We start from the raw sequence: 17,560 nt of genomic DNA, 5'->3' as shown, positions 1-17,560 counted from the left end.
CTTAAGCACATGGCGCAGTACGGGCCCACATTAGTAGTGCTAAGAACTAAGAATTAAGACTAACATTAGAGATACTCTAGTTTTCTGAAAATATTTTGTTTTACTCCTCCCTGTCTCGATAAATACCAATACAAATGGAGTTATTGTATATAGCCCTTAATAGTGTGCAACTTCTTAACTGCCTATGTCAGATGGATATTACAACTTCAATATGTACAAAAATCATTATCTAGGAAGATAGTGTTTACAAATATAAATAAAAAACACATCATTTAAAAAACCGTAAATGGAGATAATTACAAAAAAAATACATCCTTGAATTATCGTTATATAGTAGTTTTGTTGTTTCGTTTTTCTTTCTGTATATAATCATACAAAAATCAATTAGAAAACAAATTGATGAAATAACAAATCCATGTCCAAGCAAAGACCAAAAGCTTCATAATCCTCAAGAGAAGTAAACGGGGCACCTCTTGTTCTTGTAATTGGATAAGAGTGAACCATCGGGTCCCACACCAACATTACAGTTGGCGTGCATCGTGTGACGCTTTGTCTCCCACGTGGCAATCTTGAATCTAATCACAGACGTTAACTCCAAGCGAAATTCCACGTTACCGTCAGATCTATCGCTCTGGAACTCCAACCAACGCTGATTCGTGACGGTCAATGTTGCACCACTGAGAACGCCGTCAAGCACCTTGGTAGTCTTGGGCTGCTGAATAAACGGAGAAAGTAACGGTGTGTACCCGATTTTCTGCTCCCGGTAAAAAACCGCCCCATCCATGGACTCATAGGAGACCCGAATGTTTTGGTTGGAGTTTCGGGCTGTTACGTTGAATGTGATCTGGGCATTTTGGAACCCGTTGTTTTGGGCCAGGCTCGGCATGTTAAACTCTTGGATAAAGAACCTGGGCCTGTGGGGGCGGAGGCTGAGCCACGTGATGAAGGCAACCAGGCCCACGATGGCGAGGAGGGCCAAGAAGATAGAGCAGACGACTTTGGAGACTTGGGTGGTGAGGCTGTCCTGGACGCGCTGCATGTAGTAACGGGCCGTGTGGTGGCGCTTCATGGGCTTTGGGTTCTGGTTTGGGCCCACAACGTGGTGAACCGGTATGTGGTCGTTGTTGCCGTACATTTTTCGGTTTGTGCGATGTGGGAGATGAATTGAATGATGATGATTTTGATGAATGAGGTATGATTGTGGACTTGTGGTTGTGGTTTTGTATAGGGAGGAAGTTGCAGAGAGGAGGTAAAGGAAGGAACTGCGCTTTGAGTATAGTACATGGACGAAGGAAAGAATAAGCTTTGTGTCTTGCATTGCAAGTCCTCGTAGTCAAGAAAAGACAGCACATTTTTGTTCTTTGTTACACCTTTTTGCCTTTTGCTGTTATGCATCATGTTTGAGGGGAAAAATTCAAAACAATTGTCATAACTCACACTTTACATAATTAATCAGGAATCGCAGGGGTATGTATTAAATTCAGGCACAAATTTGCTGGCACCTAACAGTGTAAGAAACTAATTTGATCATTGACTCATAAGCAATGTTGCTATAGCTGTAACTGTAGCCTTGGTTTTGCTTTAGAAAACAATACATGTGACTATACAAGTGATCTGCATATGTAGAATTAAAAATCCAACATTGTCTAGGATAGTTACACATGTTAATCATCATGAATGAGAAAATTTATATTTAACACATTCATGTGCTAAAAGATATTCTATCAATCAAGTAATAAAGGTGATGTTGGTGGTATTTTTGTTTCTTGATATGATCCCAGATCCCTTGCCTTAATTAATGGGTGTTAGTGTTCTCTTTTGATTTTGGATTATACCATGAAATGGGTTAAGAGTATTGTGTCATGACTCTCTAAATAGCAGCTAATTATTGTATTAATCAATTTGTTTGGATTATCAAGTTAATTGATATTGAAGAGTTTTTTTTATAACAGGGGTTGCTGTCAAGTTTCCTATTTGAATCATATAATCTCCTTCTTTAGAATGATTTCTTTTGCATGTTTATGCAATATTAGTTATTGATTTTCCCATTAATAATTGAGATAATATTTTACTTGTGGTTAATTAGATCGGTTTCTTTTAACTTTTGGGTGTATTTTGGTGGGTTTAGGTCATGATATATCTCTTATTTTCTTGAAAATGTTTTACTCACAAGAATGGTGGGCGTGGCCAATTTGATATTGTACTGGGTAGGTGTTTTACTTAAGTGGTGGTAATCTATCCCACGCTTATCTGAAAGTTATCGATGTTCTCAGAATTTTTATGATGAATACAATTTTGCTTTTGGAAAAAAATTGAGATATTTTACTTTTCTCTCTAGAGTGAGAGGAGGAACTGGCTCCAAAAGAAAAAAATAATTAAAAAAAAACTAAAAAATGTAAACTATATATATGTGGTAATATGGTGCTGTTTAGCACAGACTTTAACGTTGCATGTGAATACAAACCATATTTAGCCCCCCTACACCTTTAATTTGTTGGTGTTGCAATTATAACTACTACAAACAAACATGTTTCTTTCAATCCAGTTTTGTGAGCTTGTCATCACGCATGAATATTAAGTGACTACAAATCAATATTAATCATGTTTTCTCTTTCAGAATGAAGGGGAAGTTTGTCACATATAGAGATGCATCCATATTAGTAATTTGTTAGGATATATAGACAAGGATGTAATGTGAAAAACGTTTTCACTTAGTATCATTCAATATTTCAATGTGTATCAGCTCTAGTGCTCTACTATATGATACTAAAAATGTTTTTTAATTGAATGATAACATAGCTCGTATGTATAATTAACATGACACACGTTAAGTGGTGGAGCTTGAGTTTTTTATTGCTCTAATTAAAAACAACTAAGAATTTCTCTCTTCTATGTGCCATGGCCTTTACTACAGAGGGAACTAATTATGGTTTATATACACAGCATGGGTTTTATTACAGAGAACTATGGTCACTGTCTCTATTAATTAATTTGAAAGCGATCGAGGTCCTCACGTGTTATTATTCCAGTCCTTTTGCTTTCAACCTTCCTGTGATGAATATGATACTATACTACTATCTGTCTTCTTTTTTTTTTTTTTGGGTCAACATACTACTATCTGTCTATCTTGCACCTTTTTATGGTCCATTCGCCGGCCTTCTATGGATTGTCTGTTACCTCAAAACTTCCTGTAGTCCAATTATTTTTTTTGAACTCTTGGGCACGTACCATTGATAACAGTGATTTATTGTCTCGCTGTCAATGCATGTTTACATTAAACAGTAAACAACCTAGCTAGTACAAAATGTGTCATGCACATTTCTGTGGACGAGGATCGAACCTCAACCTCATGATTAAAGAACGAAGTGAGTTAATTATTACACCACACCTTACTCTTGTACATTGTATAGACTTTTGTATTTTTTGGCTAAAGTACCCCTAGTAATTTCATTCAATACAATTAGCTTATCCAAAAAATAACACCTTATGGTGCAAAACATAGACTGCTGATGTTGATGTCGTATGACTTAACTCATACATTGATATTGCTAATATAGGCCGCGTTTGGGGTCAAGAACTTAATTCATTCTTGTGTCCAGGGGCGGATTTACCCCCTGGCTTGCCTGGGCCATTGCCCTAGCTCAGGGGGGAAAATAAATTTTTTTCTTTGGCCCAGCTATGCTTTTGGACTAAAAAAAAAGAGAGAAAGGGCAAAATTTTAAGGTTAGGACAAAATTGAGGGACTAAAATAAAAAAAAACAAAAGAGAGTGAAGGAGCTGTGAGACAGTGAGAGAGTGAACTCAGTGAAGGAGTGAGACTTGAGGGACAGAGAGAGTGAAGGAGTTGTGAGACTGTGAGAAAGTGAGAACTGAGACTTGAGATACAAAGTGAGTGAGGGCGTGAGGCAGATGATTTGTGGGGGAGAGAGCGCGAGGAAGAAGGGTCATGAGGAGATGATTTGTGGTGTGGGTGATTATTTAGAAAGCTAGAAAACTGTAAGAGGCGGTGATGTGGAGAAGAAACAGCCTCAAGAAGAAACACACGGCGCTAGAAGATTGAGTAAGAGGAAGGATGAGATAGAATATTTAGGGTTTTGAAATTTTTTAGAGAAAAAAAATTAAGGCTTTTGCCTTTTTTTACGGCCCAGCAGGCGTACTCTATGGGCTGGATCCTAACAAACATATGATATTTTTTCTTTTGAAAGTAACAAACAATTGATATTATACTTATACATATTTTTAAGCATATACCCACCATATATGGTAAAATATTGAAAAAACAGATGTATGCACAGTAAAAAAATGCATTGGGTGAGTGTGTGCTCTTAAAAATATGATATTAGAAATATTATCTAAATTTTATATGATACATATATACTTTTTTTATTTTTCCTCTTTTTAATTGGTGAGTTTTCATATCATATATTTTTTTAGTGGGTTTAGACCTATATGAGTTGGTCTAATTTCCTTCTTGAGGAAACAACTATATCTATGATCTAGTGAACAACTAGCAAATTAGAAAAGTAATCTTGATCAGCTATAGCTGGGTTCAATCAATAAATTAGAATTTTAGGTTGAGAGAGGTGGAAAAATTTATGAGAATGAATGTTTAAATTCTTTGTGTGGGGTAAGAATATTATAAGTAAAATGATAGAAGGGAATTTTGCACAAACCATTTTCTTTATGTTTATGGCTCCTTAATATTTTGGCTCAAGCCATTGTTTGTAAGAGAAGAAGATGCTAACGAAATAGAAGAGCGCCCCCTGCTAGAACGTGATGATGGATTGATGGCTATATATGCCCCATTCTTATCACATTTTTAAGTTTTGATCAGATTTAATATATTTCATATTGATAAAAGGTGATATTGGCTTCAATTATTCCCAAGTATGTAATTTTTCAATGTGATAAGACTCTCTCTAACATCCCTCTGCTACATTATCTTTATGGCTGTACTTATATGTTGGAGTTGTGTGATTAATTGAGAATGTGACATATTTGTCATTGTAATAGGCTATTCATGCCGTAACATTGCAATGCCCGCAACCGCAACCGTAATTTAAAACCCTAGGTCAGAGTCAGAGTCAGATGTGCGCAGTTAGACTTAGGCTTAAACTTGCCCAGGCTCCACAAAAATCCTGGTTCCGCCACTGCTTGTGTCTATTGCGGTAACTACTTGCCACATAATTTATAAGTTAATTGGAAAAACTCATTATTAAAATAAATTCAAAGTAATTAAATTTTAAGCAAGTATATAAGCATTTGTTTATAAACTCATATAAGTAACTTATGAAAGTAAGATGAAAACAATTTATATGGAAATAAGGGCTATTTACATATGTTTTACAAAATATTACTTGCAAAAATGTTTATGCAATACTCTTTCTTTCAAACGGGTTGGTAGTATATATATCGTGCATGAATCCTAAATATGCAAGTGAATATAGCATGATAACATACACGTTTTTTTATTGGCAAATGTTAGTGGTTAGTTATTAGTAAGTTATAAAATTTCTTCAAATTTCTCTTCTAGCTGGATTCGAACCCTGGAACTTCCCATCTCCAACCCTTATGTTCACTTGCTCTTACCACTTGAACTAACCCTTGGAGATATGATAATGTACACTTAGCATTTTAATATTTTATACATCAAGAACTAACCGAACCCACTCGTTACCCACTAGCAATCCTCCCCCTAATATTGGTTGCATGAAAATTGAAAAATATCTTCTAAACAATTTTGACCTCAAAACTCTCTACCCATTATCCAAATATTTGTGGATGACCTTGAAGCTAGTTAGCGGTCTTCCGAGAGCTAGAGTATTGGGCCTATATAGGCTTCTAAGCCATCTCTCACGTGTAGGTTGATCTTCTCAAAGTCATTCAAATACATACTAAGGTTTTTGTGAATTTGTAAAATAGGTAGGTCAATCGCCTTAGGTTGGGCTTCTGATCCACCTTTCACGACATGGTGAACCAGTCATGAATCCTTATGATTTACCTTCCCATAAGCAATCTAATCATGATCCATTATCAGGCAAATCTTCATACAGTTAGGTCGGTCGCCTAGAATAGTAAACATGTTTCTTTGTTCATGACCTAAACCCATTTGGTCCATTTCATGATCTCGACCTAAGTCAGTCATACTGGACCACAAACCCCTAAGACAATGAGTCTTAAGTAAGGCGTAGTGTGTCTTTAAGTCTCTCCGGCCAGTCACACTGACCCCAACTGATCATACACTGCGAACAATTCATCATTCAATCAATCGCTCGAAAGATTTAATTCATCATTAATCCAACAACGACTAGAATCCACATGGCCCAAGCTTCAAGCCCATGACCTCAACTTGTCATACTGGTTCACAACCCCACCTAGAAGTGGAAATAAGCCAAGCCAAGCCAAGCTTTGTGTGCCCCAAGCTTGGTCTGCATTGTGTTTTCATGGCCCAATCCTGGCTTGTGGCCTATCAAAAGCCAAATTTTAAGGCTTGGCTTGACTTATTATAAAGTCTGGCTTGACCTACAAGCCTACTTAAAAGCCTATTTAACAGACGTAAGACAATTTTATCTAAAGAATGTCGATAGACTGACAGGCTAATAGGCCGGCGAGCTAATAAGCCTTTTTATATATCATTGCATTTCCTTTTCAAATAAATAAAAAAACCAATATATCATTGCATTTCAAAGAACAAAACCTCAGTTATTTAAAACAAACAAAACTAAAATTAAACATAAATAAATCATTTAATAATAATATGTCTCACGTCGTAAACATATAAATGAAACCAATAATAATAAATCTCAATCCCAAATAAATCCGTAACAAGCCGGCCTATCAAGCCAAATAGGCTTTTATGATAGCTTGGCATTGGCCTTTATAGTTAATTAAGCCTTTTAAAAAGCTTAAGCCCAACTTTATTAATAAACGAGTCAAGCCAAGGCAAGCTTCTGACGAGCCAAGCCACAAGCCCCTGTTGGACCGCCCGGCTTATTTCCACCTCTAACCCCACCCCACAAAACAACGAGACTTAAAAGAGGCGAAGTGTGCCCTTAAACTTCTCGAGGGTCGGCCTACCAGTCCATTAATTGACTAATAAGGATGCATTAATATTTTTCCCTTTCCATTTAATCTACTATTACTTTATTAAGTAGACACTTGTTCATGGGGTGATAAATCCTTACTAGGTTTTCTCAAAGGGGTTTTTCCTATTGAGGTTTTAATAAAACAAAGTTCTAAGTCTAACCTCCTAGGGGCTTTATTTCATTTACAAGTTGAGATGTAATTTTTCACCGGGGGAAACTTAGGTGCAGTACCATTGGTACTGTTTTTACTGTTTCCTAATCAGAATGTGACACATGGATTATTAATTACACCTAACCAAATTCAAATTTAATAAACTTAACACTATTTAACCATTCTGTTATCTTTGAATACTCCTTTGTGCCCAAAACGTCATCCTCCTCTCCACTCTGCCTCTCACCACAATTGAGGGATGGGACCCAAATTCAAATCGGAGAAGCTCAAATCGGACCATGGTGTGGAGGTGTCGCCACCGTTATGTTTCATTGAAGAAAAAAACCCAGTTCTCAACATGCTGATGATGTTTTGCCAGCATTTGATTCTCTGTTTTCTCAATCTATAAACCTCAAGGATTTGGAATCCTAGCTTGGACCTAACCTCCAGGGGCCATGGCTTTGAAAGGGGAAGCATCGATATGACAAAGAAAGAGAGGGCCGGGAAGGGAGAAGGAGAAAGAAAGAAAGGGGGGGAGAAGAAAGAAACTTGCGATGGAGAGCGACCAAACCCTGGGAGGCCTTCGAGGTGGTGCTTGCGGCTGTTTCAGGTGCGTACAACGGGGGGGTACCAGGGTTTCACAGTGTCTTCTGGCGAAGAACCCATAGCCGTCGGTGGTGGCTTTTATTCACCGCGGCGACGATGATGAAAGAAGTCGACTACGTGAAGGAGTAAGAGAAATCGATCTGGTTCGACAATGAAGATTGCAGATAAAGAGGTGAAGTAGTTTCTATGTTTCTTTGAAGACAGAAAATGTGATAAAGGGGAGAATGAAGTGGGAGGTTACGGAGTTAGTGAGAAAGGTAACAGAATTAATGATCCACCTGTCACATTTTCATTTAACAACAGTACCACAAGTACCTATGGTACTGTATATAAGTTTTTCCCTTTTTCACCGCTTACATTGACTCTTTTTGAATTAGGTTGAAGTACCCCTTGACAAGGGGCTCTTGTACTTCACTTCAATATAATTCATTGCTTAACAAAAAAAATATATATATATATATCATTTATTAGTGAGTTTTAAAATAAGGATGATATCATTGCCCGCACTCAACTTTTTCTCTTCCAAGTTATATATCATTGTCGTAATCTATTTCCATTTAATTATGTTATCTCAAGCCAAGGGCGGCTTCATTGGAATCTAAATCTCTCCACAATTACCACGAATGTAAATTAATCAGTGTGAGCTTGTTTTAGTTTAAGTAAATTTCTCGAGTCAAATCGTGTAAATGCAGTTAGGTTAAATACTTGTCAGCAAGGACGGATGCAAGTAGAGGAGTATGAGGGCAAGTGCTCTCACTTGAATTTGGAAAAATACATTAGAAAAAAATTTGAGTAGCAAAAGTATGAGGTTTTTTATAAGTCATTTGATAAAAATTGTCCCACTAAATTTGAGTAGTAAAAGTATGATTTTTGATGACCTATTTAATAAAAATTGCTCTCACTTATGTCACACTTTGCTTAAAGCTGAAACTTTTGAACACAAATTGGGTATTTTTCTTATTTAGTGTTTCTTGAATCTTGAGTAATGTCCATTAGATAATACACCATTCTTTCACTCTCATTTCTTTTGTCAAATGGTTATATAATGACTCACAATACGGCTCACAAGATAACTCCAACCCCAAATCCCCAACAATTTTCCTTCTTTCATTCAACACTTAATAGTTGTGTGAGGTTGACTTATAGATACACAGATGGTGGATGTCTATATCTATCACCATTCATCATGGCTAATTTTTTTAAAATAAATTAGTTGCAGCATAACAAAACTTACAATTATATGAGTTAATAAAAAACATTATAAGAGTTATTTTATTCCTTATTCCATTAAATTACTAGTTTTAGGAGTATGAAACTAATTACAGTTATGTTATTTTTGCAATTGAAAAGTTTCTCAAGAAAATAAATATTAGGGCAATCATTTTCTTCTCAATCTTAAGTACTTGATAAAATTTTGGGTTCGTTAATGAATGAAAAAATGTTTTATGAAATTTGATTCATAAAAATCGTAGATTAAGGTCAATAATTTCATGTTATCATCCTAGTAATAGGTTCTAGAGAATTATACTTCAAAATATAAAAAAATTTCGAAAACAATTATGATATGAATTCAAAATTTTAATAGTATTATTATTATATTTTCAACATTCTAAATTTACATGTGTGTTTTTTCCCCACAACAAAAAATGCCTGGATCCGTCACTGCTTGTTAGTAAGATCTGTATTGCTTAGTGGTTTTATCCAACTTAAACATGAGTACCTCAAATCCTCAATTGATGATATTTGTGGTTTAAATTTTGTTATCTCTACTTATTAATTTTATAAAAAAATGACATTAATTAAAAAAAGATAAGTGATAATAATGTTGACTTTCTTAATTATTAGTACTACCTTAAAGGTTCACTTTATAGAAAAGAATTTGTTCTTTTAAATCTGTACACGTAGCATTTTCAGAGAGCATTAAATGAAATCGTATTCTTGGAAAATCAATAAATGAGAAAAGACAAAATACATTCTAGAGGGTAAAATAGGAAAACAAATAATACTTTATCAAAATTAACAAAATTAAATAGTTAAAACGTATAGGGGGTAGTAGTTTTTTTGGTTAATCATCTAATAGGTCCCTGTCTTTGTTTTGTCGTCTGAAATTAGTCCCTCCCCGGAAAATTTGCAAATCTGGGTCCTCTTGTTTGCAATTTGTGTGGAGCAGGTCCTCGCCGGAGGCCGGAGCTCCGGCGAGTGATGACTTGGATCGCTGACTGGGATAATAACACTTACATGGATTTTAAAAATAATTCAAAAATAAATTACACATAAAAAATTAAATTAAATTAAAAAATTCAATTAACAAATCTAAACCTAATTTAATTAACAAAAACAAATTAACCCCAATTCCCCCAAATTTCCAATCAAATTAGGGTTCTTCTTCTTCTCCTCATCTTCTGATTTCATTCCCCTGGCATCAACACTTTTGATTATGGTTTTGCTTCCTTTGCTCTCTCCACCCAATCAAACCACCCATAGCCATAACCACACCCATCTCCATTCTCTCTCTCCCTCACACACACACCATGAATTCCGCCACCACTGTCTTCTTCAACCATTCTTGCATCTTCTTACTATGTCTGTTGTCAACGATTTTCATGGTGGAGTTTCAGGGAAAATCAACGATTTTCGTTGTTCTTTCGTGGTTGCTGTTTGGCCCTTCTTGTTCTTCCCCTTTTTTTTCTTTTTCGTTTCTGAAATCTGAAACCCATTTCAGATTTCATAAAAAGAACACATCTTTGGGGGTAGTAGTGGCATAGAACTAGAAGTACCTTTCATTGTGAACAGCGAGGTTGAGGAGAGCGAGGAGAGAGGATTCATAGGCATCAAGGTTGGAAGAAGAGAGCATGAAGACGAGGGGTTGAATGACACCAGCGGCAACGAGCTTGAAGCGGGTCCTGGGAGATGAAGATTTGCGAATGAGTCTTCTGATTTTCTTGCAGCTTCAATCTTTGTGTTAAGTTCCCCATTGATGAGGTTCTCCGACAAGTTCAGTATCGAGGTATGTTGTTGTTGATGATGATGTTGTCGTTGATGTTGAGGTTGTCGTTGATGTCTCGGTTGCTTCTGGTTCTTGTTCCACTTGCTGGAGGTGGGGGTGGGTTTCTGGGTGGTGGTTGCTCGGTGGCTGGGTTTGGGTCGTGGTGGCTGGGTATGGGTGGGGTTGCTTGGTTAAAAAGCTTTCTGGAGGTGGGGTTGGGTTTCTGGTTGGTGGTGGCTCGGCTGGGTTTGTGCAGATGAAAGGTTGATTAAGGGGATGAAGATGAAAGATGAAGGATTGATTAATTTGGTTTCTGAGTTTTAATTGGAGTATGAAGATGAGTTTTTTAATTAAGTTTTCATTAATTAAACATTTTTTTGTTAATTTTAATTGGAAGAAAATAAAAAACCCAAATCAGCTTGATTAATTAATTTATTTTGCTGATGTGTAAATTTGTTATTTTCCATGTAAGCAAATTTACTCCGGTCAGCGTTCCAAGTCATCACTCGCTGGAGCTCCGGGCTCCGACGATGACCTGCTCCACACAAATTGCAAACGAGAGGACCTAGATTTGCAAATTTTCCTGGGAGGGACTAATTTCAGACGGCGAGACAAAGACAGGGACCTATTAGATGATTAACCCTAGTTTTTTTTATAAGTCAAACTGTAAAGCCTGGTTGGTTTTCAGTTAGGTGAATGTGAAAGCACACTCACTTAACTCAATAAGTGCATTTCATTGGCTGAATGTGCATTGGAAAACGTGATCTCGAATTCCAATGTGTCAAACAGACTTCGTAACTGAAAACTAAAGAGGCACGTATGGTTTTCCCTGATCATGATTCAAGACCAAGATATTGGAAAATGATCGATAGCAAAAAAAAATAAACGTGGCGAGGCAAAATTTGGGGATAAGAATGTGACCACAACAACTTTTCATGCGGGTCTTGAACCAACCAAATTGGGGAGCAAGATAGGGTGTGGTCTTAATTATATGGCCGACCTTCCTGTTCACGAAATAACGAAATAAAAATGGCACTTCAGAATGTGGAGCTCACATGAAATGGAAAGCTTACGGCAAAGAAAATTACATGTGTATGGAGGAATTATGTGGATAAGAATTAAGAAGTAGAAAACTTGCACTAATGCAAGTGGATTATTAATGTGTAAACTGTAAACCATTTCCATGGGCAAATTTCTATCCTTTCATTTCTTTAGTCATTATATAGTAATATGAGGTCTTGGCTACCCTTTTTAAATAGGTTAAGTTTATTATTTAAAGAGAAGTGTCAGTAAATAAGCAAGACTATAGAATGTTATTCTTATTTATTTAAGACTTCTTATTTAAGGAGTAAAGTTTAGGGTTTAGATTCAGTGAACTAAACAAGTAATCATACTGAGTTTTAAGGCTTAAAGAGATGTCGGTGAAACTAAATAAGCGAGACTAAAATATTCACACTTTATTTGAAATGGGAGGTGTTGCTATATTAATATATTACATAAAAACAAAAATAACGCTTTGTGTTGTTTGGTACAAGAATCAACAAATTAAGTTAGAAAGGTGTGGAGGTACAGTTGCCAAAGAGACAAGGGCGAATAGAAGAGTTCAATATGGGGTTTTTGTAATTATAAACAGACCAATGAACTAACTCAAAAAACATTTTTCTTTTTGGATTCTCTTTCTTTAGGTAAGGGACTAAAATCATGGTTTTTGTAGACGTCATGGACTAAAGTTGCAATTAAGCAAAAAAAAATGTAAGTTATTATAAGACTTTGTCTATCATAAACTAAGTTAAACAATTACATATTGAAAAGTAATTAAGATCTTTGCCCCCCCCCCCCCTCCTCAAACCTTCACACTCGCTTAAACCCTCACTTCCACCAATATGTCGTGCTTACGCCGCCACTACCTTCAACTCCTTGTTGGCCCCCACCTCTCTCTCCTCACACTCTCAAACCTTCACTCACATCTCTTTGTCATCGCATCCACTACCATGCAGTAAGGAGTTAAGGGTTTAGGGTCTCTTCAATATATTCTTTGCCTTATCAAAAAAAAAGGAGTTAAGGGCAGGGCGGCAGCAAGGTGGTAGCTGAGAGGAGAGATATAGTGGTGATGTGAGGTTTATAAGGACGATTGGGTAGAATAGCTGGAGCATCGACCTTCTTTGTGCCTGAGAGACGGACCAATTCCACTCCACATAATTAGTGAATGTCGAAACTGATAAAGATTTAGCTGATGAAATATTAGTGTTGACTGAGAATCACCGCTAAAAAGCGGCAAACGAGCGTGACGTTGGGCGATGATATTAGCTAGCGTCAGTTAGGGCTGACACTACCTATTGTCGAGTTGACGCTAATTAGTGTTGGTTATGCTGACACTAAGTTAAGTGAATCAAAATTTAATATTGGCGCATTGCATCGATTTGGCTGAGACTAAAGAGCGTAAACTAGCATCGTTGAGGAAAACACTAATTTGTTGTGCTAACGGGTCTTTCTTATAGTGTGTGTGGGTATTAACACCTCTAAACTTATCCACTTTCCCACCTCATTGGTTTTAATTTTTTGTTAAACTCATTTCAAAGCAAGTTTTTCCATCAAATTAAGTCGGGGTCGAGGTTGTGGGTGCGGATGGTTTTGATGAGTGGAACTATCATGCCTGAGTTGGTAGATTTTAATGATTTTGAACCTGAAGTTGTATTTAAAAATTAAGGGAAAAATAAATTTTGTTTTCAATCTCTTCTCATCCCTCATTTTAATTACCAAATATATATATACACACACACATATATATATATATATATATATATATATATAAAATGAGAGAAAAAAAATCTCTCATTCTCTTTTCTCCCGTTCTATCCATTTAAACCTCTTCCCTCATTGGAACCAAACTCACCCTAAAAGTTGAAATATATGTGAAATGGAACAAAAAGATTAAGTCGCGACCAAAACTTTTCATGCCATTATAATATCCCTTTCCCTAAAAAACCTGAGAGTTAAGTCAGTTAACATTATGGACTATACCCTAAAAGGAAAATCCTTATTACAACAATAATTCTACTCATAAAACAAAATAATAGAAGAGATTCCTTTCGATGGGGTTCAACATGTGCATTTTTCAACGACATAGAATTGATCTGGGGGCACCAATGACGACCCACCACATCCACCACAGTCCATAAATACAATGTTTTTTCTGGTAACTTCGAATGGAAATGAATATGAAACTGACAAAACAGAACTATCCAACTTTTCATATTTTGTGCAAGGTTTCCCAATTCCTTACCCTTCTTAGTTATGCTTGTCTTTCTCAATCGATTATTGCAAGTTGCAATATAAATAATCAGACACAATATAATTTCGTGAGGGACAATTCATGAAATTAGTGCCGTGGCTTTCATACTTGGGAGTTGGGACCAAAGAGGTACTACATTTAATTGGCAGTATATAGTTTTTGTAACATGCTATTGATATTTTTATATATCGTCGACATAACATCGTTGTGTCATCGATTATTAAGTGAAGATGCACTCATCAATCATCATGCTTTCGTTCATATAAAAAATAAAATTGGAGCTATATCTATTATGTTATTATTTTTATCTAAATTCCTTTTATCAAATAATATGATCTAGTATTTTTTTTATAGGTAAATGTTAATAAATTTGTTTATTTATTGAAGTTTGAACTATGATTAATTCATCCTTCAATCTCCCTAAAAATTATGTCTCATAACTCTTACTACTTATGTTCTAATAATAAATAACGAAGAAATACTAACCAATGTTGTTTTGTGATCTAAATAGATTTCTTCTGCCTAGCTTCATTTTTTTTACATGGAGCATAATACTCCATTTGTACAGTCGAATCGGGATAAAACCAAACATTCATGCTGTTAATTAATAGGGCATAATTCGTTCAAAAAAAAAATTAAAAAGGCCATTATACATATGCTAAATTAAGGCCAAACAGCTTAGTATATCATGATATAATAGGAGCTGTTCTAAAAGTGGTGCCTATCGTCATATAAAATTAATTGATAATTAATGTGTGGTTTATACAAAGACAAGGAAATTAGAAGATGAAGCCAACAAATTATGGCCGGGTATAGCCGTATAGGATTTCAAGCTTCACTGCCCATCGGTAAGACACTATATTTTCTAAGACTCCAGCTACTCTTAACAACCAAATAATGTTGAGCTTCTTATTCATTTTTACCTCTATCTTGTTTAAATATGAAGAGAAATAAATGATATAATACATGATGTGACAGAAAATACAGAGATAGATAAAAAAAAAAGAGTAAAAATGAGATATGAAAGAAAGTAAAATGTGAATGAGGTAGAGGTATTTGGAAAAATTGGAAAAAGTGGTGTTCACCAATCTTCTTCAAGCAGGGCAAGAGAAATTTTTCTTATATAATTGAATAATATTTAAAAACGTTCTTACCCCCTTAAAATATTTATTATGTACCTTTCAATTAACAATTGTCAATTTTACTTAATACTATATGTTAAAAGTTCCCCCTCCTTACTTATATATTTCTAGTTTGGTTTGTGAGTGCGCTCAATAGCTAGGCTAGCTAGCCAGTTCAGTACTGAGTAAGTGACATCAACCGCACCCACTTCTATCAGCAGCATGCATGTGTGTGTTTCCATTAAAATAATAATACAGCTTTTGTTTCCTCCATACCCTTCCTCTGTAGAAGACGACACTGTAGTTCTTAAAAAGCATGAGGCTTTTCATTCAAACACAAATATGAAGTTTGTTTATTCTGTGAGCACTCACTAGCTAACTCAAATGTGCATGTCATGTACTCACAAAAAGTGTGTGAATCTTTCTTTCGGCTGGTGGTGGAGTCTCTAGTAGTTTCTGAAAAGCACAGATGCATTGTTGATTCACACGCAGATGCGCCTGTTTACCTGTCACCACTCAAATGTGTCATGTAAAAAGTTATATCATGAATGAAATACACACAAAGAAAATTTGCAAGGGTGTGGGACCCCACATCGGGTTGCGGGTTTGAAATGAACCATGCTATGCTCTGAATCTCTAATCAATTTGGAACTATCTGTTCAGTTCATGTTCTATTGAAAGTTGCAGTTAATCGACACAAACATGATGTCACATCAAAGGCAATATAAAACAAATTTTAAAAGTTAGATCTATTAATGAATTTCAAATATGAAAAACATAAAATAAAAATAAAGAAGTCTCATATTAAATAAAAAAAAATAGAGATGAATATTTTATAAGTGAAAAAATTCATAAATCTTATGGTTTTGTGTGAAAAGTATGATGTCATTTATTAATGTGCTAAACTCCTAATTCAATGTAGTTATAAACACATAATCATAATTATGCCCCTCTCAGATATACCCTCTAACACTAATAACAAGATTTAGCTGAGCAAAGATTTGCTCAATGAGGAATAAGTGTTTTTTGAAGAATGATTGATTGCCCTCTCATGAAGAGGATTGATTTGATGTTTACAATCATTTTTTTTCTTGTGAACCATATCAAATATGACAACCGATAAACTATTTTACTTATAACGAATGAGTTATGATATATACATACATTTCTACTGATTTTTCACCTTCATTTTCATCTATTTTTTTTTTCTTTATCAATCAAATCACTTATCATATATTTACTTTCTCTCTCTTTTCTTCATATATTTCTCTTCCTCCACTTCTACACACCTCAAAAATAAGGTGTGAAGAGATGATTATTAATAACGAATAATTTTTAAGAAAAAAGTAGTAAGTCAAAATTAAAAAAAAAAACACCAACAAGGTCGTAGCGTTGCTACTTGAGTGAATTTTTTTGCCACATAGTCCCTATTTTGTCATTTCAACCACACTTTATAAGAAATGTTTGATTTAGTATCAAATCAAAAGTTTATGTGGACCCTAACACTACTTGAATCAAATTTTTGCCACGTAGTCTAAAGTTTACCATTTCAACCACACCATAAAAAATGTTTGGTTTAGGGTCAAAAAATTGCATCGGCCCTCATGTCAATGCTAATTTTGATCCTTTAGTGTCAAGTCGATGCAAAGCAACAAAACATAAATTTGTGATGTGTAATGGTAGTGTTGACTTGGTTAACGCTAATTAGACTCATCGTTAAAAACTATCAGTTGTTTCAATGATAAAATCACCGACCACTCTAGTGTCGGTGTAACCGACATAATTTGGAGTTTATATGACCCATTACCTTGGGTCATGCATTAGTGTCGGATAGGGCAAAACTAATATTCAATAATTTTTTTGTCAAAGTATGTGTTGATTTAGACGACGCTAAAGTTCAATAAGTTAACTTATAGCTCAATATATTAGTGTTGGTCTAGCATAGGTTAATATTTGATATCTTCAATCATGTTACTTTGTTGATTTCTCCTTTAATACAGAGACTCCTAATACATTTATTTGTGAGCTTTAATTTAGTGTTAGCATTTGTTGTCACTCTCCATTTATTTTTATTTTCGTGTAATTTTTAACTCATTTATAGTATAGATTAATTGAACTTTCAAAAAAAAAATAGTATAGATTAATTGTCTAAATGACCTTAGATAAAGTTTAGGTTAATTCATCCTTGCATTGCGAATGATATTTTTAACTCACTTATCTTAAATATCATTGATTCATCTATAACTAGAGTGATTTTACCAAAACTTTGCTTAGAATTATTTATACAACTCATTCTCAAATTTATTTCTTAAATAGTTA

The 17,560-nt window shown here is 35.1% G+C and overlaps 1 protein-coding gene across 1 annotated transcript; it reads right to left on the bottom strand.

Annotated features, from left to right (window-relative positions):
* Positions 1–212: 212 nt before the first annotated feature.
* LOC130718178 (NDR1/HIN1-like protein 26) lies at positions 213–1,239 on the bottom strand. Its single transcript, XM_057568695.1, has one exon. The coding sequence runs from the start codon at positions 1,133–1,135 to the stop codon at positions 449–451; it is 687 nt and encodes a 228-aa protein (XP_057424678.1). The 5' UTR covers positions 1,136–1,239; the 3' UTR covers positions 213–448.
* Between the last annotated feature and the right edge of the window lie 16,321 nt (positions 1,240–17,560).

Source organism: Lotus japonicus, chromosome 5, assembly GCF_012489685.1.
Source record: "Lotus japonicus ecotype B-129 chromosome 5, LjGifu_v1.2".
Classification (NCBI taxonomy): domain Eukaryota; kingdom Viridiplantae; phylum Streptophyta; class Magnoliopsida; order Fabales; family Fabaceae; genus Lotus; species Lotus japonicus.
The sequence above is the reverse complement of the archived record's forward strand: the minus strand, read 5'-3'. Positions and strand labels throughout refer to the sequence as shown.

Bases quoted from the DNA above. Each gene is read 5' to 3' on its own strand.
- LOC130718178 (XM_057568695.1), bottom strand. From the start codon at position 1,135: ATGTACGGCAACAACGACCACATACCGGTTCACCACGTTGTGGGCCCA.